General features: G+C 33.8%; 3 protein-coding genes across 4 annotated transcripts; 1 reads left to right on the top strand and 2 right to left on the bottom strand.

Annotated features, from left to right (window-relative positions):
- LOC18612176 (probable receptor-like protein kinase At2g42960) lies at positions 1326-6275 on the top strand. The gene is made up of 8 exons (XM_007048815.2): positions 1326-1817; positions 2366-3109; positions 3197-3301; positions 3489-3611; positions 3917-4087; positions 4176-4305; positions 4446-4655; positions 5619-6275. Exons 2-8 carry the CDS (start codon positions 2445-2447, stop codon positions 5739-5741), a joined length of 1527 nt encoding a protein of 508 aa, XP_007048877.2. The 5' UTR covers positions 1326-1817; positions 2366-2444; the 3' UTR covers positions 5742-6275.
- LOC18612175 lies at positions 8502-9530 on the bottom strand. Of its 2 annotated transcripts, none has more exons than XR_001927812.1 (2): positions 9026-9530; positions 8502-8819 (listed from the first exon to the last, which is right to left on the bottom strand). XR_001927812.1 is itself a non-coding variant. In XM_007048814.2 (2 exons), the coding sequence occupies exons 1-2, from the start codon at positions 9263-9265 to the stop codon at positions 8690-8692; spliced, it is 366 nt and encodes a 121-aa protein (XP_007048876.2). In that variant the 5' UTR covers positions 9266-9530; the 3' UTR covers positions 8502-8689. The 2 variants fall into 2 exon arrangements, 1 of the variants encoding a protein (XP_007048876.2); XM_007048814.2 differs by having other exon boundaries at positions 8502-8815.
- On the bottom strand, positions 15017-17569 carry LOC18612173 (probable WRKY transcription factor 71). The gene is made up of 3 exons (XM_007048811.2): positions 17004-17569; positions 16419-16556; positions 15017-15822 (listed from the first exon to the last, which is right to left on the bottom strand). Exons 1-3 carry the CDS (start codon positions 17453-17455, stop codon positions 15462-15464), a joined length of 951 nt encoding a protein of 316 aa, XP_007048873.2. The 5' UTR covers positions 17456-17569; the 3' UTR covers positions 15017-15461.

Raw genomic sequence — 22037 nt, 5'->3', positions numbered from 1 at the left:
ACCATGCCCTTTATTCCGAGGTTTCTTTGATGAAAGAAAGGGTGTTGAATTCAATACACCATGTGTCTTTGATAAATACAATCAACTCTTTTAGCTAACTTTTCTGTCAATCAATCAACCAAATATATTTTCCAATTTCAAATTTATTCTACATGGGATCTCATATGTAGTAAATCCATAATCGATGAACTCCGTTTTTTAATTAATAGTGATCTAATCCTCTTTCAATCTTAAATATTTGTATTATTTTTTTTATTAAAAATAATAGTATTTTACTACGTATCTGAATCAGATATAAATTTATAAATTTTATTGGAATACTTTTTAAATTCTATTACCCACAAATAGTCAAAAAGGTAAATTATTAAATATTTTAAGATTTTTCTCTATCAAAGTACTACAAAACAAATTCATGATTATTACTAAAGAAAAAAAAGAAAGAAATTGAATTCATTAGAAAGAAACAAAGAAGCGAGGATGCTTTTTCTCCCTTCAATTGTTTTTTAATATGTGCATTCAACAAAGTTTGGTTCTCGAAAGAAAGCAAGAATGGAAATGGAAGGCCGAGAGCATACAATCTTGGATTTGTTTGCGAAGGTCTAGATAGTTATAAATAAAGTTGAATTAAATGGCCCCAATGTAGCACCAATAAATGGCATCTTTTTCTGTTTCCCAGTGGAAAGTTGGGTTCCTACCAAATCTCAGTGAGATGTATTAGTTGAATGGTTGAAGATAGTGACTACTCTTGCAATCTAAATAAAAATATCTTTTGTTTTTGTGTTCAAATGACACTTATTTCATTTATTTATTAATAAAACATATATCTATACATGTGTGTGTATGTGTGTAAAACAGCCTTACGAGTAAGTAACTTCAAATGAAATGCCAAAGAAGAAAATAATGACAAGTACAGTGGAGTTGTCTATGGATGGAAGGGTTGAATCGTACTCTACAAAGCCATTTTCATGACAGATGAAGACATGCTAATTACTTGCAAATGAATTTTTTTAAGAATTAAATGAATGGGAGACAGAAGGACAATTTGGTAAGTAGAGATTAAGCTTAGATTAAGTAGAGATCAAGGTAGGCTTAGATTTTTATTTTTAGGAATAGTTTTCCTGTGTCACTTTCCTCCAGTTGGATTTGGGTTGACTCTTCTTTTTCTTTTCTAATGATTTTCTATCCATTCCTCAATTTCTCTCTTTTTCTTTAACTTTCTTTAACATAAACTTTTGTGTGTGTTGTTCTATGCTTTCAGTGGAATTTTTTTTTCTTTACCCAGCTATAAATGCCCACCTTCCTTGTTCACCTCATTTTTGCTTTTCCTTTACTATTTTCTTTCTCTCTCTCTCTCTCTCTCTCTCTCTCTGGTTTCCTCCATTGCAAACTAAGCTTCCTTTCCAGCTTTCTCTCAAACACCCAAAGACCCACCAACCATTTTACCCACCTCTTCCCTTTTCTTTTTTCTTTTTTGCTTATATATGTAAGCTTCTATCTTTCTCTTTCTCTCTCTCTCTACATTTTTGCTTGAAAGATTAGATTTTTGTCTGGCCTTTTCTTGCCCATTTCTTTTTATCATTAGCTGAATTCTTTTTTTGGCCCACTTGGAAGGCCACAACCAAAAAAAAAAAAATAAAGGAAAAGGCTTCTACTTGTATACTACTCTTCTCTTTGCAATTGCAGCTATACCTCTTTTCAGGCCTTTGGGTTTTGTTCTGCATTGGCTTCTTATCTTTTGCTCATCGAGAGTCCCTCTTGGATGCTAAAATAAAAGGCTTTTTCTTTGCTTCTGTGAATGCTCAAGGAAGAAGATCAAGGTAATTGCTTTCTCTTTTTGAATTACTTTTTCTGTCTGTTACTTGGATCATAAGTGATGCTTTTTCACAAGTTATTCATTTTTCAATAGAAATGGTGTTCTTTTTTGGGGTGTATTTTTATCATGGAATGTTGAGTTTATTGTGAAATTTTTATTGGTCTGCCTTGTTTACAGAATGGTTTTTCTTGATTTGTCAAATGCATAAAAAGAGTTGTTTTTTTATTACTCAAGAAACTGTTAAAAATGTCACGAACGTCATTACATGTGGTATCAGATTCTCGTGCTATTTTTTTTCCTTTTCTTTTTCATCTTTTTGGTTCTTGTAAGTGGGTGCAGATTAAGCCAAGAATCTTATGGAATTTATTATCTTTTTGGGTCTTCAGATTTGAGTGTAAGGATGGTTTTGATGAGCATGGATGAAATGTCAATCACATATAGCCTATTCTGCATAAAATTTGATAAAAAATGCATCTATGGACTTTGAAAATTATTAAACATGTTGCTCATTTTGATATGTTCGGTGTTAAATGACATGTTTCTGGTATGCAGATAGGAATGCATTAAAGTTTTGGTCCGGTGTACAAGAGACTACATACAATTTTGACTGTTAAAACCCAGAAGATCAGATATGTCATCTGAAGGCGCCTTAAATGCTGAATTATCAAAGAAGACATCATTTTTGGGTCTAAAACTTTGGGTTTTGATTGGTATATCTGTTGGGGCATTTATAGTGTTGATTCTTTGTATCTTATCTATATGGGTTACATTTCGAAGGAGATCCAGAAGATCAGTAGACAAGTTCCCACTTTCTCAAATACCAAATGTCTCAAAAGATATCAAGGTTGACAAGGTCGGGGTTCAGAGCTTCAATGATCATCCTGAAAGTTTATTCCTTTCTGTTCATGATAAATCAAGTGATAAAAATTCAGAGAAAATGCTAGCTCATTTGGGGGTAAGCAAATCGAGTGATCCTGATAATATCAGTCAATGTAGTTCCATTTACCATCATGAGAGAGGTTTTAGTTCCCATTCAGGGGAAGAAGGGAGCTCTGGAACGGTCCGAAAGCAGTCTGCATTGTCATATGGAGGACTAGTAACAGCCTCTCCCTTAGTTGGTCTGCCAGAAATTTCACATCTTGGGTGGGGTCACTGGTTTACTCTTAGGGATCTTGAGCTCGCCACAAATCGTTTCTCAGCAGAGAATGTGCTTGGAGAGGGTGGATATGGGGTGGTTTACAGGGGCAGACTGATCAACGGAACTGAAGTAGCAGTAAAGAAGCTTCTTAATAATCTGTAAGGATATCTTCTGAGACACTATCTTAGATCTTTTAATGCATTTTTTATTTATTTTGTAGTAATATTGGTGAATTGGATCTGTAGGGGACAGGCAGAAAAAGAGTTTAGGGTTGAAGTGGAGGCCATTGGTCATGTTCGACATAAGAATCTTGTGCGGCTTCTGGGTTATTGCATAGAAGGAGTTCACAGGTGAAATTTGAATATGTTTCATCGATTTATTCGTCGATTTCATTGCAGTTTCACTTTTAACCATAATTGTGTATTAATATGTTAATGCATGCTAGGCTTTTCTCATCCTACCCCAGTCTTTATAGTTATTTGAGTTTGATTTGACTGCAAATCAGATTATAACTTTAATTGCTGGTTGATTACATAGGATGCTGGTATATGAATATGTGAATAATGGTAACTTGGAACAATGGCTACATGGGGCAATGCGCCAGCATGGTACCCTTACTTGGGAGGCTCGCATGAAGGTTATTCTTGGTACTGCCAAGGCGTAAGTTCACTGTTCAAACTTGAAGCTTTTCTTTTTTTAATAATTTTTGTTGGATATAAAAATTTTGAAGTGTGAATCATTAAATGCTTTTGTCATTCAAGTAAAATATAGGTTTTATTCAAATTCTAACCATTTAACTCTCTTCTCTGGTTAAAGTAAAAAACATTAGATATTTTATTATTGCTAGAAATATGTTTCATCTTCTGATTAGTATTTTAATTGATGCCAGAAATAATTGGAAAAAGTTATCATTTGCCTTAAAAAACTGAATGAGATGAAAAGCTGGTTTATATAATTGGTTGCAGGCTTGCTTATTTGCATGAAGCAATAGAACCGAAAGTTGTTCACCGGGACATAAAATCAAGTAACATCTTGATTGATGATGATTTCAATGCCAAGGTTTCTGATTTTGGACTGGCCAAGCTCTTGGGTTCGGGAGAGAGTCATATCACAACTAGAGTTATGGGGACATTTGGGTAATTCTAAATTCTAATTCTCTCCAGGAACAATCTGTCACTGTATCTGAGTATCTTCTGATTGAAATTTTTCTTATGTGAATTTCAGTTATGTGGCACCAGAGTATGCTAATACTGGGTTGTTAAATGAGAGGAGTGATATCTATAGCTTTGGTGTCCTCTTGCTTGAAGCTGTCACTGGAAGAGACCCTGTCGACTATGGGAGGCCAGCTAATGAGGTACTATTCAATTCAGACTAACACTGTTTCCATCAAACTCTCTGCTCTTTCCCTCTCACGGTGTTTAGTTCCTTCTGTTCATATAACTCAAGCTAATTTGTGCAAGAATTTCTCATCAGCACACCATATGCATATTGCAGGTCAACCTTGTTGAGTGGCTTAAGATGATGGTTGGAACAAGAAGAGCAGAGGAAGTAGTGGATCCAAATCTTGAAGTTGGACCCACAACACGTGCTCTCAAGCGTGCTCTTTTGGTGGCACTTAGATGCGTTGATCCTGATGCAGATAAGCGACCCAAAATGAGTCAGGTTGTACAAATGCTTGAAGCTGATGAATACCCATTTCGTGAGGTACAAGGATTCTATTTGGTGGTTGATTAATATTATTTTCATGTCTATTTCTTTATGGCTTCTTTTTTCATGAAATATTTGTGTAATAGGTGTAGTGCGTATCTTTGGCATTGAGGTGCAAATTTTAGTGCGTGAAATAGTTAGTTCTGTAGTCAGTATCTTTGGTACAGCATCAGTCCTTTGCATCCCCTGTCCTCCCTTCACTATTACATACTTTAAGGGAGAAATGAAAAGAACATAGGAGAATCCCACTAGGCAGAGAACCTGTGTTATCCTGAGTAGGTGCTGGTGGGGATAATCTCTATATTTGTTATTTTAGTTTAATAACCATGATATGATGCCTCAGCACAATTCGTGAAGTCTGTGAATTGTTTTTGATGTTATATGAATTTCCGATGCTCAAGCTTGTAGTCATATTCTCACATGACATTTAGTATGATCTGGTCTTTACTCTTATCTATTACTTTATTTCTCTTGAATGAGCACATCCTATCTTGTGAAACAAACAGTACGATTCTTTTGATTTGGAAACCTGATCCTATCTATAAAACAGACAGCTAGTACTATAAAGGCTTTCATAACTTTCTACCCGCTTGACTGATTCAACAAGAGGAAACATGAATCATTATATTATTTGTCATGTCTTTATCCTCTGGAGCTTTGTGGTCACGTCTGTACTCTGTTTAAAGTGAGATGATGATCATCTAGTGGAGATTTTTCCTTCAATGATAAACCAATAAATGACAAAATTATGTGGTTTTGAATGTCCTCGAACTTTTTCCCTAGCTTGTGTTGCCTTTTTTGTAGTTCCTTGAACCTTTCCCAAATTGGTCAAGATATTTCCATTCATTAACTGAGATATAAGGTTATGTTTCTTTTTAGCTTTTGCTTAGATTTCTATGATCATCATGCAACGAGTTCCATTGACAAAGCCCTGATATAGAATTCTAAAATCTTTTTCAGGACCGAAGGAACAGAAAGAGCCGTACAGCCAGCATGGAAATCGAATCAATGAAGGAATCAACCGATATGGAGAGCAAGGCAGGGGAATCACAGAGCAATGTGACTGAGACGACTCATAAGTAGGACTGACAAAGCATGACTTGGTGAATAATGGTGTCAATTTAAAGCTTTCAGTAACCCATTGATACATGTACATCCCAAAGTTTGTTTGTTTTGGAGAAATTTCCTGCTTCCATGAGAGGAATCAGCTTGAAGATAGCCCATTAGGATTTTGAATTGCTGGCAGCTGTTTCTTTACTTTTTCCTTGGGCATGTCACACATTTGGTCACCGCATCAGGATGAAAAGCTGCTTTCAAGCAGATGAAAGGGTAACATCAGAAAGAGAAAGAGAGAGATAGGGGTTCTTGTTGTACAGGTGTGTCTCGGGGACCGGTGGGCTGTCTTTTATACTATTATATGATTATTATTTTTTTTTTCTTTTTTACCCCGGGGATTCAATTACTGTTCTTTGGATGGTAATTGAATTTATATTTTATATCACTTTTTTGCTTTTTTTTTTTAATTTATTATTTTGTACCAACCATCAAAGTATTGAAGAATCAATGATCATTTTCGTTTCCCTTTTTGCTCTTTATACAGCAAATGCCTTGCACTTTGTTTACCCTTTGTAATGATGCAAGCAAACCACTCCCACTGGCTTGGTTTCTCTTTACTTCACCTGGTCAAATCCTTTTTATGCGCTCTTTTCTGTCTTAGAATTCATTTGCCATTATGATGCATTGTCCTCCTCAGAGCTTACAGTAATCAAGCAGTGGTCTTAATGAATTGACTTGCTGTATAAGATTTCCTTATTAGCTTTGATGATGCTTTTCTTGATCGCTGACCTCCCCACCGAAAGCGTATATATGAAAAAGAAGCAGACGTTAAGAATAGAAAACCTTTCGGAAGCTGAAACTTATATCATACAATACACGGTGTTTCTTTAGTTATGGTAAAACGTCATTTTAGATTAGACTTAACGTTTTTAATTTAATGAAGTTAGATGGAATAGTTTGAATTGTAAAGTGTTCCATGTATGATGATGTTTGAATTATACCTTAAACCAGTTTCAGTTGAGCGGTCAAGTTGCCGTTTGCATTAAGCAATTACATTTTTCCTTTGGGGTGTGGTGTGCTACAATTCTCGCTTAGTGACCCTTTATCTCTCTTTATAAATAAAATCAAAATTGAATAACTTTTTATCAAATTCAAATTTGGTTATAAAATATTTAATTTTATTTAATCGAATTAGATAATATAAAATATCCCCGATTATAAGAAAAATATCTTTTTTTTCCTTGGCTTCTAAGGTTAGTTTTCGAGCTCTCTTGTCAGGGCTCGTATGAAGCCAAGGAGCAGGGTTTTGTTGACATTTTTGACTTTGTTTGGATCCTGCAGTCTGGATTGGCACGTCGAATAACGTTGTCACTGTTGGTGCTTCTCACGTACATGGTAGAATGCGTTACATGTCGCATATCCGAATATTTTGATAAACAGTGATAAAATAAGTACATGTATTCTCTCCATTTAAAAGAGTCAAATTTAAATCCCATTCTCTAAAACAGAAGAATCAAACCGATCCTAATCATGGGAATTCTATTAAAAACCCATAATATTATATAAATATATAAATTTTAGAGGTACATAGTTCGTTGTATGCCTGCACTATCCTTTTATGATATTTATTATTAAAAAATTAGATATAAATCTTGTCAACTTTAAAGTTTAATTGGTGATGAACATTTAAAAGAGTCAGAATGTTACAAAATTTAATATTCCTTATATTATGAGTACAAGGACATCAAATTTTGTTATATTCCTAAATTATCCTTCATCATTATTTATAATATATGTTTATATTATACTTAATTACATTACTTGGGCTTTTCTCATTTCTTAACACATGCATTTCTTTTTCTTATTTATCACCCTGTGATTTTTTCCGGTTTTAAAAAAGATTAAATCATTAATTTTTACTGAAAGAATTATATTTAAAGAGAGATGGGCCTCAGTAAGAATTAATGGTTTTATGGACAAACATAAAAGTCAGGATATCTATCACAGTGGATGTTGAGGTTGGACACAAGGGAAAAGGGTTAGAACATTGACTTGGACTGCTCCCCAAACGCTAGTAACTGCTTCAACATCTGTTAAACCCGCCCGGACAGCGCAGCTTTGGCCATTTGGGTTGAGTCTTATTCGCACGCCAATTCTCATCTGGGTCACAGTCGAACAATCACCCAGCTCTAACATATCCCTGGACCTGGACCAAGTTACCTCAATTTCTTTGTCTTTTTGACAAGCCAATAAGGATTTATTGAGCCAGATTATGTTCCAATAGATTTCAAAATCTTGCCTTTATTTTCTGGTCCCAATTGATTTCAAAATCTAACCATGCAGAATTATGTGCCATGGATTGAAAAGAATTCTTTGGTTATTGAGTCTGATTCGAGGGTGGCAAGATGGGTTCTTGACAAACATAAAAGATCATGGAAATGGTGGAAAACCTTTCAAGCTATTGACTTATTACGGGATGCTCCAGAGTGTGCGCTGTTTTGGCGTGCCTGCAAATCAATTTGCTGATTCTTTAGCAAAACAAGGGGTGGACCGTAACCAATCATTCGTGGCGTGGCTGTAAAGGTAATGTAGGCTGGAAGAGCTACTGATCAAATGTGTATGGGTGCAATTGCAATGATATGTCTTGCAAAGTGGCGGGTTGCTATATATTTGTAATGTCTATTCGGTTGGGTGGTTAAGACTGGAAATGTTATGTGGTGATCTGGGTGTTGATGAGGAACTGAGTTGTTGCATTAAAGCTTAATGAACATTTCTGGGTGCCAAGAATACTGGAGAACAGAAACTGTGTTATATCCCTGTTTTCTAATTTCAACAAACTTGTATCAAATCAATAAAACTATTCACTTAACCAAAAACAAAATGAAAGAAAATTCAATTTGTGAAACGTATAAACATAGAGCTAAACTTGAAATCAACTAAAACCTAATATGACCAAAATCCTAAATAAAACCAACTCATCGCAACCTGCCCAATAGCCACCTCTGCTTACTTCCACAGTCCCATTCATATCTATCAAAATTTGGAGGTTTTGTCCAATCTAGCTCAGCCAACCTGGTGGTGGATGGCATCTGCACGTTTGTCTTACTTGCAGAAAGAAGCAAAACAAAAAATAAAAAGATTCATGTGGGATTTTAAAATGAAAGAAACAATATCAGTTGCGGGGCTTTGCTTTTGATTAGCACAAAATATGCTCATCAAATCCGCTTGATAAACTCTTATTTATCAGATGATAATTAAGTCATATATCTATATGTGTGAAAGGCTTGGAAGAAGAAAAGGGGGCAACTCACCAACCGAGACTGCTTTGTTCCCTTGCTGGCGTTTTGGTTTTTGCTCTCTGTTCCAACTGAGCTGAGCAGGTATGTTTGATATCCTCCAGCTCTTTCCAAAGGAGCTGTGTAGTGGAGTTCTCCCAGAAGCAAGGCACCGTTCTCACATTGCAGCCTATGGAAGCTTGGTGGTCTTTCCTCATGGAGCCTGATAGTAAGCTGTTTCGAATGGTTGCTGTGAGGCTCTGAGTGTTTGGTCATGTTCGATGAGTACAAGGGCTTCTGGCGAATGATTTTTCCGAGCTTGCGTGAGGGGATAATGCTGTGTTGCAATGTTTAGGAATGCCGGGGGTTGTGTTCCTAAGTGATTGCCTTGCTTGCTTTTGAAGCTGTAATTTGTGTTGTATTTTAGGTGACACAGGTGTTTCTGATACTCTGCAGTGTCAGTGTTATGATCTGTTGTATGCTGAGTTCCGCACTAAGTCTGCAGCAATTTCATGGCTAAAGACTTCAATCGGTATTTTGATGTTCCTATTCAGCATACATACATACATATACATATATATATATATATATATATAATTCACTTTCAAAAAAAAGAGAGTCATATATCTATGTAATAACTTGGCTTCTTTTCGTTGAGAAATCAGAAAAAATTAACACAAGCAAACTTGTATAAATTGTCATTTTCTTTGGTAATGGAATTAAAATAGAATGAAATTAACATAGGGATTACAGATCCGGCTCTCCATCAATTAATTTTCTCTCCATTAATTCATAATGAAAAGTAATTGATAGAAAAGTAACGAAGGACAGCCAAATCCAGTAATTACAAAATAGGACAACTAGACTGCCAGAACAGCATTAAGTGCTTGGAAATGTATTGCAAAGATGTTTATGCCTGAGAAGGAAACGTCCAGGGAATATTGAATACGTTTAGAGGTAGCATTCAATTAGATCCCATATCAGACATAAGGAAACAGCTGTAGTATGGAAGAAGAAACTACCATTGAATTAATTAATCACTGGTAGAAATAGGATTGCACCCCTCATAATTTCTTCCTAGGTGCTAGCAGGTTAAATTTTGCTGCTTGAGTTTTTTGGAGAGAAGCAAAAATGGATTGGTTTAGATATGGTCATGGGGTCATCTTCACCATTGCTACTCAATTTCTCTTGCTTGTTTTTCTGCTGTCGTCCAAACCTGTTGAGGCAGAGGATGACAAAACGCTTGTCCGAAAGATATGCAGCCAAACCTTGGAACCCAATGTTTGCTTGAATTGTATATCAGCAGATACTGGTAGGGGCACCAGTAACATTACAGACTTGACTTATTCAGTCCTTTTTTGCATGTATTCTCAAGCAATCTATGCCCATCAGTGTGCAGACCACCTGTTCCAAAACACCGCAGCAGTCCAGCTCAAAAAATCATTCCAAGTTTGTAAAGACGTATTATTTTCAGCTTCCAACACCCTCTGGGATGGCCTAACCAAGCTGGAAGTTTCGGATTACAAGAATGCTCATCTTTCTGCAGGAATTGCGCATTTGGACCTGTTTCAATGTGTCTTTGCATTTAGAAGGTATGCTAATGTTCCCATCCCATCAGTGCTGCTAAATTACATGGTCCAAACCAAACGTCTATTTGATGTTGCTCAGTTTATGTTTCTCCTCATTTAATGAGTTAATAATGCTCTGTCTGGTTTAATAATTGTTGTAGTTGATGTCTTGTAGAGATATATATGAGCATTTGCCAGACTCAAAAATGTTTGAAAGCTGAATCTCTAATATAACATCAAATTTGCTAAAGATATTAAGTTTTCTGGTACTCTAAATCATCATCAATAGCTGTTAGAAAAATAGTACAAGAAAAAAGAGAAGGCTTGAGACGTGCTGTAACATGCTGCAGACAATTTTAAATCATTTCTTTGCAAGTAAATTAACAGAAACTAAATTCTTTCGAATTTCAAGAATAGATTGTCTATATGACCTTTACTTTAATTTGAAGACTATAAAGGACATTTAAGTAGTTTTGGAGACTACTTACAAGAACAAAAAATGAGATACTAACAAATTTTTATTTTTAAAATATTTTGAATTTAAGATAAGTGACAATCTGTTTATCATGGATTAAGTATATAAACTATAAGTTTTTGTTTCAAAACTAAAAAACCTTGAGGATAAGGTTCTTGATGCACTATAAATAAGTGCAATTCATTGTGAACCATCATTACGGAAAGAAAGTTTTATATTTTGTTGATTTTATATCAGTAGAACAATTCATGACTCAGATGCAAATAGAATGTAAAGCACGTGTCTGTGATGCACTATTTCAACCATTTGATTCTAAGTTGAATTTTATGGGTCAAAATTCCAATAATTTTGAAAAGAATTAGAATTCTAACAATTCTACAAAATTCAAATCATTTGTACTGAAAGTTTTAAGATAGACCTTTAAGCAAAAAAAAAGAAAAATATAAATTATTTCTACTGTGCAAAGAAAAGCCATATGATTAGTGAGTGCAAATCAAGGAAGGTAGAAAAGAATTTAGATTCTAAAAATTTTGAAAAAGCAAACATAGCAGAAGAGGGCTAAAATAATGCATCACGTATACGTGTTTCACATTCTATTTGCATCTAATTTATGAATTATTTTACTGATATAGAATCAACATAATGCAGAACTTTTTTTCTGTAATTATTGTAAGATTGAGACAGTTTAGAAAGAATTACATCTATTTGTAACACATTGGGAACTTTAACCTCAATGTCTTTTAGTTATGAAACCAAAACTTATGGTTCATATGATAAGTAGATTGTTTTAAGGACTCATTTTTCGTTCTTGTAAGTAGTCTCCAATGCTGTCTAAATTTCCTTTGGAGTCTTCAAATTAGAGTTAAGATCATATAGACAATTTGTCAAAGTGTTTAGGATATATCCACTACATATATCAATTCTTCACATTTTTTTCCTTTATGCCTTTTGTGCATTAAAATCTTCATCAATTGGTTTTGGAAGTGCAATAAGAATCGGATTCAGAACATAATAAATCTTCAAGGTTGTGAGCAAAAAAAACATTTTATCTCTATAACGGATGAAATTGGTTCCATCAAACCAATCAAGTTTGATGAATTCTTGATTCATGAACTGAAATCTCGAATTTAGATTAGACTCCATTGAGAACAACTCTTTAAAAATTATTAGAAAAATACTATAAGAAAAAAGGAGAAAGGCTTGAGACGGGTTTTGAAAGAGTTGTTACCTACTATGGAGATTTGCAGATAAGGACTCTTTAGGATACAATAAGTCTATTGCATAATGCTTTTGAAAGATGAAGTCTGTCTTGGAAGTATATGTTCCTTTTATCTACACTAAAAAATTGTATTTGTTGTTATTTCAACATATGTGTTTGTTTATATATATGTTGTGTTGCAATATACGTATCCACTAAACAATTTTCAATAATTGTATTTGTTAAAAACACTTGTCTTATTTTAAGAGTTATATTTAATCTTGAATAATCACATTTGAATAAAGCTTCCAATATTACAAACTACCTAACAATAGCAACTCCTCAACCAATAACCTCCATAATAAATAAATAAAAGCTTTTATTCACTAAATTTTGTTGCTCTTGTTTCTAACTATTACAAGCAAACAACCACTTTTGGGATCTGTTATACTAAATGCAGAGTGCTCATAAAACTTGAAGTTCAATGTGAAACTCAAGACTTGATTAATATGGAATAACAGTAACGGTAATAAAACAGATAAGTAGACGAACTTGTCACATGAATTTGATATTATATCAAACATCTAATCTAAAATCAATTGATAAAAATTGAAGGGATGTTGTTTGAAAATAAAATTAATCAACCTGAATAAGACTACTCAACAAACACATATAATTAGTGGAGGGAGAAAACTTCTTTTTTCTTGTTATATTGAACAGAAAATCGATATCGCTAAAGCTCAGGAACACAAAACCATAGTCTCAGGATCTTTGACAAGAGAAATAAGTTGAATCTGGTCCTCTTTTGTTTCTCTATCAAGTCTGAAACCTGCCTCTATAGTCATAGTTTTATGATTATTAATTTCATAATCAATGTCAACCGCATCAGGTTTAACTTTGGGCAAGTTGGCAGTTTCTGGGTTTGGAATTTGCAACTTTTAGCAACAGGTGGTACCTAAAAAATTTTTGTCAGGTTAGATATGAAAGTAATTTAAAAAAAAAAATTGTAATTCTCAAAAGAAAGCCTACACTTAAGTGTGAACAGTTTGAGAATTTATGTTCTTTTGTCCATTACTAGGAGGTGGTTTGGATCTCATGCAAATAATTTAATCCAACCTTTGTGTTTTTATATAGGGTATGAAAGGGTTTCTTTTGTACTTTAATCTATATTCTACCTATAATCTGATGAATGCCTTCCAAATTGCTCATACTAAATAAAGGTGAGTTAGGTGGATGTCACTGGCCCTCTGACTTGAACAAATCTCTCAATATATCTATGCATTTGAACACTATATTTTTTTAGCAGATCACTAAACAGAATAACATAGTTTGAAAAAAGTCCACCCCAATAATTATTCTTCCCCTATCTTATTGAATTAATCAGTGTAAGAGACTAAGATGTCATTTTCTGTATATCTGTTATTAAAAACCAACATTTGAAAATGTTTTCAATAGGATTCTCATATGAAAAGATTGCTTATAATAATAAGAAACACCCAAAAGAAAAGAAAATCAATAAGAATGGGATCACTGTGTAGATCTAATCACTTTCCTTTTCATACAAAGCAGTTACAAAACATCTTTTGCATCCATACAGATTAGTTCAGTTGGTAAGGAAAGAAGTCCTTTTTCTTTTTTGTCAATATTAGGGTTTGATTATTACATGAAATGCTCTATAAGTAAAATCCTCAATACGCATCACATTGATATAAGAGAATGTATCCTTAAAATCTCTCGGAGAAAGATTAAATTCAAACAAAACTTAAAAATACCCCAATGATATTAAAAAAAATTAATCTTTTGTGCAGAATTCAAACTTTTTGTTGAAAATTTCAATTTCATTATCATGACCCTAAACTAATTACTATATATGAAAACATGCAGGTCTCTTAAATGCTTTAAAATGGTTGAATGGCTTCCTGTAAAGATAATCAACAAGCATGCAATACATACATGCATACATTAATTAAGCCCTTCTTAAATGGAGAGATATGGCTACCGGTTAGGTAGTGAGTGCCTTAACTACTCTAATATAAGAATCAATCATAGTAAATTTATTAAGCCAAATAGTATACAAGTATCGTTACATAGGCCTGCATTTAATTTTTTTTTTTCTGTTACAAGTCTAATTCTTACAGGCATTTAAAACTAAACAATGTTTGGTTATGGATTCCATTGATTAAGATGACTTTGTTTTTAGGTCAGAGCCTGTTAATTATTCTTGATTTGACTTCCATTCTTATACAAGAAATCAATACTTCATGGTGTAAACCAAACTTTCTATTCTTGGCTGTATTTATCAAGGAATAGGCATGCATGAAACAAGAAAGAACATAAGGTCGTGATTCAAATTAACCTATTAATTATCAAATCTTATTTTAATTTACAAAAAAAAAAAATAGACTAAATTAATTAGTTGAAACTTCCATATGATGCTGATTTTATACATTTTTAATTGTATATACCTACATATTAATGCAAACTTTAATCAAATGGAAAGTTATTGATTAACCCTCTTTAAAATGTTGATAAACCAAACAAAAAAAATATATATGTCATGTTGAATCTTTTGAAGTCTTCAACAATTTACTTTGACAGACATGATAACACTTTTTCTCCATCTTCCCTGATAAGCCAAGGCTTGAAGTCAACTTTTCTCTCTCTTGTTTTTTCCCGCTTGATATTCAACACTTGCTATTATTATATGATCCTCATATGCATAGAAAGAGGATCAATTAAATGGAGAAGAAAAGCTAATTTTCAAGGTACTTGCTCTAAGAACATGAGATAATATGAAATTTATAGCACAAAAGAGAACAAAGAACAATCAATCTTCTCAAGAATTTCCAATGTTTCGACTTCATCTCTAGGCACATGAGTAAGCGACAACTATCACAATAATTGCAATTGCATATATAACAAAAAAAGCATAGACAAAATGGAGTCCCAAACTTCATACTTGGACCAATCCCATCTCCTCCATTAGAGCTTTGCATTTCCCATATTTGGGGGCCACATATATCACAACAGATTGATATTTCTTGAAGAGAATAGCCATCATTCAGCCTTTTGACGAAAGGAGAGAGCAGAGAAATTTGCAAGATGAAAAAAGAAAATGCTCAAACTCCAGCTAGTCAGAGATATTCATCAATGCTCTAAGTGAGCCATACTTGAATTAGTTCATTTATCTATATATATATATATATATATGAAAGGACGGGGGAAAAGAGCTCATGGCGCCTGCCGGGTGAAGGAAGAAACTAAATCTTGTAACAAGCCATAATCAGGAACTTGAAGCTGCTGCTGGTGAGGAGCAAGGCCTTGATAGTGCAAAGAGTTAGTGTCTCCTCCTGGATTGCTTGTTGATGGAAGCAAATGACTTAGGAACTCATGAGGAAAGCTGGGACCCATTGATGCTGATGATGCCAGAATTGAAGGTGAAAGCACCCCAGCTGCATTGCCTCGGAGCGTTGCTGGGATGTGATGGTTATGCTGTCCTTCATATGTTGTGATCACGACTGATGGGTCTTGAAATGATCTTTCAACACGCTTCTTAACAGTACATTTTTGGCTGGTGCACCTGTAATAACTTCTGCAGTGGCCAAGCGATAGGAAGTGAAGATAGTGAGATCACAAAACATCTTGTTTATGTTAACATATAGTCGTAACATGTTAGCTTCTTTTTTGGGGTCAGAACCTAAGGTAACTTCTTCATTTCCTAGAAATCATTGCACAACAATGGAGTGATTTCTATGTGTAATCTATCGTCCTATATATGGAGCATACCTTGTAACCTTCATTATAAACAGTTATATATCCTTCAGTTTTTGCAAATAAATAAGTATCATTTTGATCAATAACATTTCAAAAGAATTTTCCCGAGTACTAAACTCACCAGTTATCGCAAATGATAACAGATGACAGATGAAATTTACTAGGAGTCTCGGACAAGGATGATTTGCATTTAAAGCAATTTGGACAAGATTATACTATCAAAACAGAATGATAATCATGTGTTGCATTAAACAGAATGATAATCATGTGTTGCTATAAACTTATATACTATATATATGTATGCACTGTTTATTTTGGCGTAAATATGCTAATTAATTAAGATATCAATCAAGAATTCAATCATTTGGACTAAATTAAGCGCAGAAATTTGAATAGATCAATCAATAGAACCACCTTGGATAAGGGCTATTCTTGACAGCTTTTTGCCCGTACTTCCTCCATCTGTATCCATCTTCAAGATGATCAATCTCACTCTTGGTGAGGAAGGCAAACCTTGGCTCTCGTTGCCGTTTCTCCTTTTTTGGTTTGTTCCTGAAAATTTAACACAATATACAACTAATTATGTCCGTAAATGGGTAATCATGTATTAGGGTTTTGTAGCTTCTCAGTCTGTATTTCTTTTTTCTGGATCCCTTGCTAATCCCTAGAAATGGATGTAGCATTCAAACACTGCTGCTGGTCAAGGGAAAAGCTGATGATGATAATAAAAAAATATAACTTGAAATTCCTTCCACCAAAGGGCAGAGAAAATTTTTATTAATACTCTAAGTTGAAGAAACTGATCAAAGAAATATACTATGGATTTTATATTGAAACCATGAGCTAGTCCTCTCCAAGACTTTGAAAGTTTGTCAGAGAAAAAATGATAGTAGCTAGTACGAAACCTATTAATCCAAGAAGCCAGAAAAGAAAGCAAGTTCTGAAACCTCTCAACCTTTACCATGAATCAACAACCAAATAGAGCTTCAAATAACCTACACTTTCTTTGACTTGTCATCTCCATCTTCAGCCCCTTTTGGCTGCTTATCTTTCTTGCTCTTGCTTGAATCTTCATCAGCTGCTCCCTCGTTAGAAGAATAAGACACTGAGGAATTTGGTGTGGATGGGTTTTCAGTAATATTCCCTACTGAATTATCTGCAGTGCCAATTTTCTTGCAGTTACTGTCGTCGATCGGACTGACAACATCAGATGAAGAACAAGATATGTCAAAGGCTCTTGAAAAGGAGTTATAGTCGACGGAGCCATGTAAGCAGTCAGTGAAGCTCATGTAAGAAGGATCAAAGCCCTGAAAATTTTGGGTTGGAGCTGTTAGAGCTGCAGCAGCTTGGTTGTACATAGAAGGATTGTCGTCAAAGAATGGAAAGGTCGATCGGTTGAATCCTTGGAAAGGATCATAATGATGTAGATCTTTCTTTTCATTTGACGACATAGAATTAATTACAATAACAAGAATGAAGCAACAAGATATAAAGATGAAGAAGAAGAAGAAGAAGAAGGATAAACCACACTGAACCAAGTTCAAAAGAGAGGGAGAGAGAGAGAAGAAAAGGGGGCTTTGAGTTAGAAACTTTGTTTTATTTTATAAGACTAAGGAAGAGTGTAGTGTTAGATTTTTCTAGTGTTGTTGTTGTTGATTATGAGAGAGAGAGAGAGGGAGAGAGAGGGAAGGGGGCAGAGAGCTGTGAGGGAATAGATAGGTTTGGCTTTTTTCCACTCTTATTTAAGTCTTCACTTTTAAAAATCTAATTTAACAATCTTTTCATGGATCATTATAGCCTATTTGACTATTTACATCTTTTCCTCTAAATAATTGAATGCTATATCTTTCCCTCTAAATATATACTTTTGTCAAAATTATCAACCTATCTCAATTTATGCAGAGAGCTGCACATTAATATGAGGAAAACAATTTTACACTAAATAATTACATCTTTATACCCTTTTCTCACACCACTCTTTTCTTTTCTTTTTCTTTATTAGTTTTGATGTGTGCCAAAATAAAGGGGGAAAAAGGAAAAAAGAAAAGTCATCACAGCTCAACAAAAGCAATAAATTTCTACCCATTTGGAACATCATCAACCCACAAAGATACAATTATGCAATCTCTAAATATATATTTGAAGGGAATATTTCATATCTTCGTTTTCGTTTTACTTCTTTTTTCTTTATCTTTATTTGACTTTCATGAAAATTAAAAAAAGAACTTAGTATATATTTTATATTTACAATTTAAAAATGTTATAAAATTGACATTTCCTGATTTTCAATACCAAAAAGTTTTTTAAAAAATCATGAAAACGATATTTAAAAATAATAAGAAAATATAAATGTATTATGTGTTCAAGTAAGTGAAAAAAATATAATTTTAGAAGATTAAAAAAATGGAATGGAGAGGTAACTATTCTTACCACAAATAGATTTAAAAGATCCTTTGAAAAACTATTGTTATGTATTTTAATTATCCATTAAATATGATTTTAAAGAGAGAATTAGTAAATTCAGTGATTGACCGGCAATCTTATGTTGGCAGTCACAGTCACAGTCAAGTAGATGTAGGAAATGGTCAACGTTCCAACTATGCGGTTTCTTTACATTGGAGGAAGAGGCTTACACGTGTCAGGGATTGGGCACCGCCCTTTGACCGTAGGTAGCACGTGGGAGATATTTCTGCAGCTTTTTTTCACACCTTTTGTTTAATTATTTTTGCGTCTGCACTTTTTCGTAATTACATTGGAAAAGAGTTACAGTGCAATTTTTTTTTTTTAAGGTTGGAAATTCCCACATGGATTCAGTTACTTTGTTAAAATTTTATTAATAAAAATATAAAACAAACAAAATAAAAAGAGACATATACCTTGCCTCCCATTTTATATGAATAATGAAATAAATTTCACCTAATAAAGATATTATTTCACTTAAGTTACAGTGCAACTTAAGTCCGAAAAGATAAAAAAATTATTTTTAAAAATTAATATTATCACTATTATTATATATTTTTGGATCAAATGGTTATTTACGTTACCTTTTTATATTTAAGGTAGTCTAATATGTGCATTGTTTGGCTGTTGTTTTTTTTTTTTACATTTTTCTGCTGAGTAGGCGATGACGTCATCTTTTGTTGATTTCAAGGGCACCGTTAACATCCGAATTTTATGGCAGACTTTTGGTGGATAAAAGCTTAGTCAAACATAACAAAGCATGCTTTTCTATCTTTCTTTGTTCCCATGTTGTTTTGGGTTATTATTGCTTTTAAGAATGTTTTGTTCCTCAATTTTCACTGTAATTTATTCATTCAGCATGCCATCTGCACATGCTCTAGGTTTTTGAGACAAGCATCCTAAATTTTATATTGATAATTTGCACGTGAAATATATATATATATATATTTATATACATATACATGTAAAACGATAGTAATAATAAAGAAAACGCTTACTATATATAGCTAGTTCAGTTTAGGGTAAGTCTTTTGGTTATTAGGGAAAGCTAAAGACTTACCTCGGCATATCGTAGTCCATGACTTCTATCATTACAGCAGAAATATTTCTGACTTTTCAAACAAGAAAATTGGCATAGCTATATGTTTGATTTGGAACATGAATGCAAATGTAATACACGGTTAAGTATGATAAAATGCTTTGTGCTCCTCTATATATATATATATATATATTTCTCCCTCTACAATTAATTGAATCTCCCGACAAATTCTTAAAACATAAATTTGCTCATAAAGTAAACGAAAAATACAAAGAAATTAACATTCCAATAAATATTCCACCAATTCCTTGACACATAAGGAGTCAAACACAAAAGAAAGCCAACAACTTAACCCAAATTTCTGTTGCCGACGCCTCGATTAAGGAATCAATCTTTGTTTATTACATATACAAGTAAAAAAATTCCCAGCTAGCTCCAATGAGAAAGAATGTCGTCTCCCTTCCATTAATTTTTCGATGGCATGATTCGCATTTTTGTCTTACTAAGGAATATGATGTAATATCGAATCACCACTAGAATTATTTAAGCGTGGAAAAGGAACAACCTCTCCTTCGACAAAAGTCAAGGCACAGCAGTATATAGTGCCAAAAAAAAAAAAGTGGCTAGTTGATGCATAAAAGCAGGTAATAACATGATGAGTATGTTTAGCCTGAAAAGAAGAGATCAACATTATTATACATTCTCTACAAATTAAAGCATTGTAGAGTACACCAAAGGACAACGTTAAGTAATCTGAAAAAGTAGTATCCGAAAGTAGGGAGATAGAAAGAGTGATATACACAAGGAGTAGATGACATCAACTTTAGAGGCAAAAATTGCATGTATCTCTACAGATGTGGACTGATCGAACTGTGCTACTTTTTTTTCGGACTGTTTAACGTTTTCCCACACAAAAATAAGTCCCCAAGGCCGGCCAATTGATAAGATGTACATTGTAGATTGTAGATGAGAGAGGGCCACGGAATAATGTGGAAATGATTTTTGATGTCAAAGATCTAATCATGAGATGGTCCGCGCACTTCTTTTATGAATTATGCATATATGGTACATCAGGTCCCTGTGGTACCAACAGGCTGCCCTCTCCCAACTAATAATAGAGCTGGCAAATTGAAAAAAAAACGAGGAAAAGCCTGCTTAAAGCTATGCTCCTAATGTTATATATTTGACTTGACCCAGAGGTTTCAAAAGTTTGCACGAAGAATTTAAATGTAATGATAACAATTAATGGTGCTTTTTAGTACACAAAATGATGAAAAAATAGGATAGATATATGTTATGACCAAGAAGAGGGAGAAAATCTATCAAATTAATCAATGTGTTTATGTGTGTGTGCCTGCATATTTGTCTCTTCTGAATATATAGTGCAATAAACAAGAACTTAAAACAAAACAGCATAATTAACATGCAAGGACCAAGTTACACTATTATATAATAAGTACATCGCGAATACATGTATGAATCTAACTCCCCAGAATTAATGAATTATGGATAATTAGTCACTATGCATAAAAGTTTAATTCAGCCTACCTAATGGAATATATATATACGGCTTTTGAAATTATGGACATTTTGAAGTCAATAATTTGCAGAAAGTAATCACTCTGTTCACTTAAATTACTCTGCTTTATGTTTAATAAATCCATAGCCGATAATTACAACTTAATTTATTGCCAATCTATGTTCAAGTGAAATTAGGCTTGAGTGCTCTAATCTTGGAATTAATCATGGTGGTACATATTGAGTGTAGCTGGAATATTTGGTATACATAGGTGCGACTTTTCATATGGAGAATAGCAAAAATAAATATTAAAACCCCCACGGGTACGAGCGAGCTAGCTTGAGATTGCTGACCTCTTTGTTCCCCTCAAACCCAAAGAAAAAATAAATAAAAGAGAAAGAAAGAACGAACCATGGTTACTGGCATTAATCGTTTATGGAAACGTTAGTCAGAGGAGAGCAGTTTTTTTGTTAGGTGCAGACAGTACGGTCAATGCTACAGTACTGACCATATATTGGCATTAATTCTGTAGACATAGGATGGTTAATTTAGCTTTTAAGAATTAATCTGAGTACTGCAATTTGTTTTTGGAACATTAATTTGTACATTCAGCGTTTGGAAAAAATGAATGCAGCACGACCTGATTGAGATGTCTGCGAAGAAAATATTGTATGACATGATTGCTCCACGTTTGTGCTCTATATCCACCCTTTCTTCCGCTTAAATATTTAACGATACAGTCATACACAGGAAAGTAGACTATGATTTGAACTTGGAATCTTTCGTAAGTCCAGCTAGCTAGCCTCTTAACGTTTTTTTTATGACTTCTCCTTCGATCATGAGGAAACAAGTTTCCATTGACAGCTGCATACATGTGTACAGAAAACTACTCTCCACGGCTCCACCTGACTATATATATATATCTGTAAGGCTGCGGCTTTTGTGCTGTCGTAAGATGGCTGCTGCTGCGGCTTATATTCATTTTCAGCCTGCCATTGTTTCTTTGATATTCAAG

Source organism: Theobroma cacao, chromosome 1, assembly GCF_000208745.1.
Source record: "Theobroma cacao cultivar B97-61/B2 chromosome 1, Criollo_cocoa_genome_V2, whole genome shotgun sequence".
NCBI classification, from domain to species: Eukaryota; Viridiplantae; Streptophyta; class Magnoliopsida; order Malvales; family Malvaceae; genus Theobroma; species Theobroma cacao.
The sequence above is the reverse complement of the archived record's forward strand: the minus strand, read 5'-3'. Positions and strand labels throughout refer to the sequence as shown.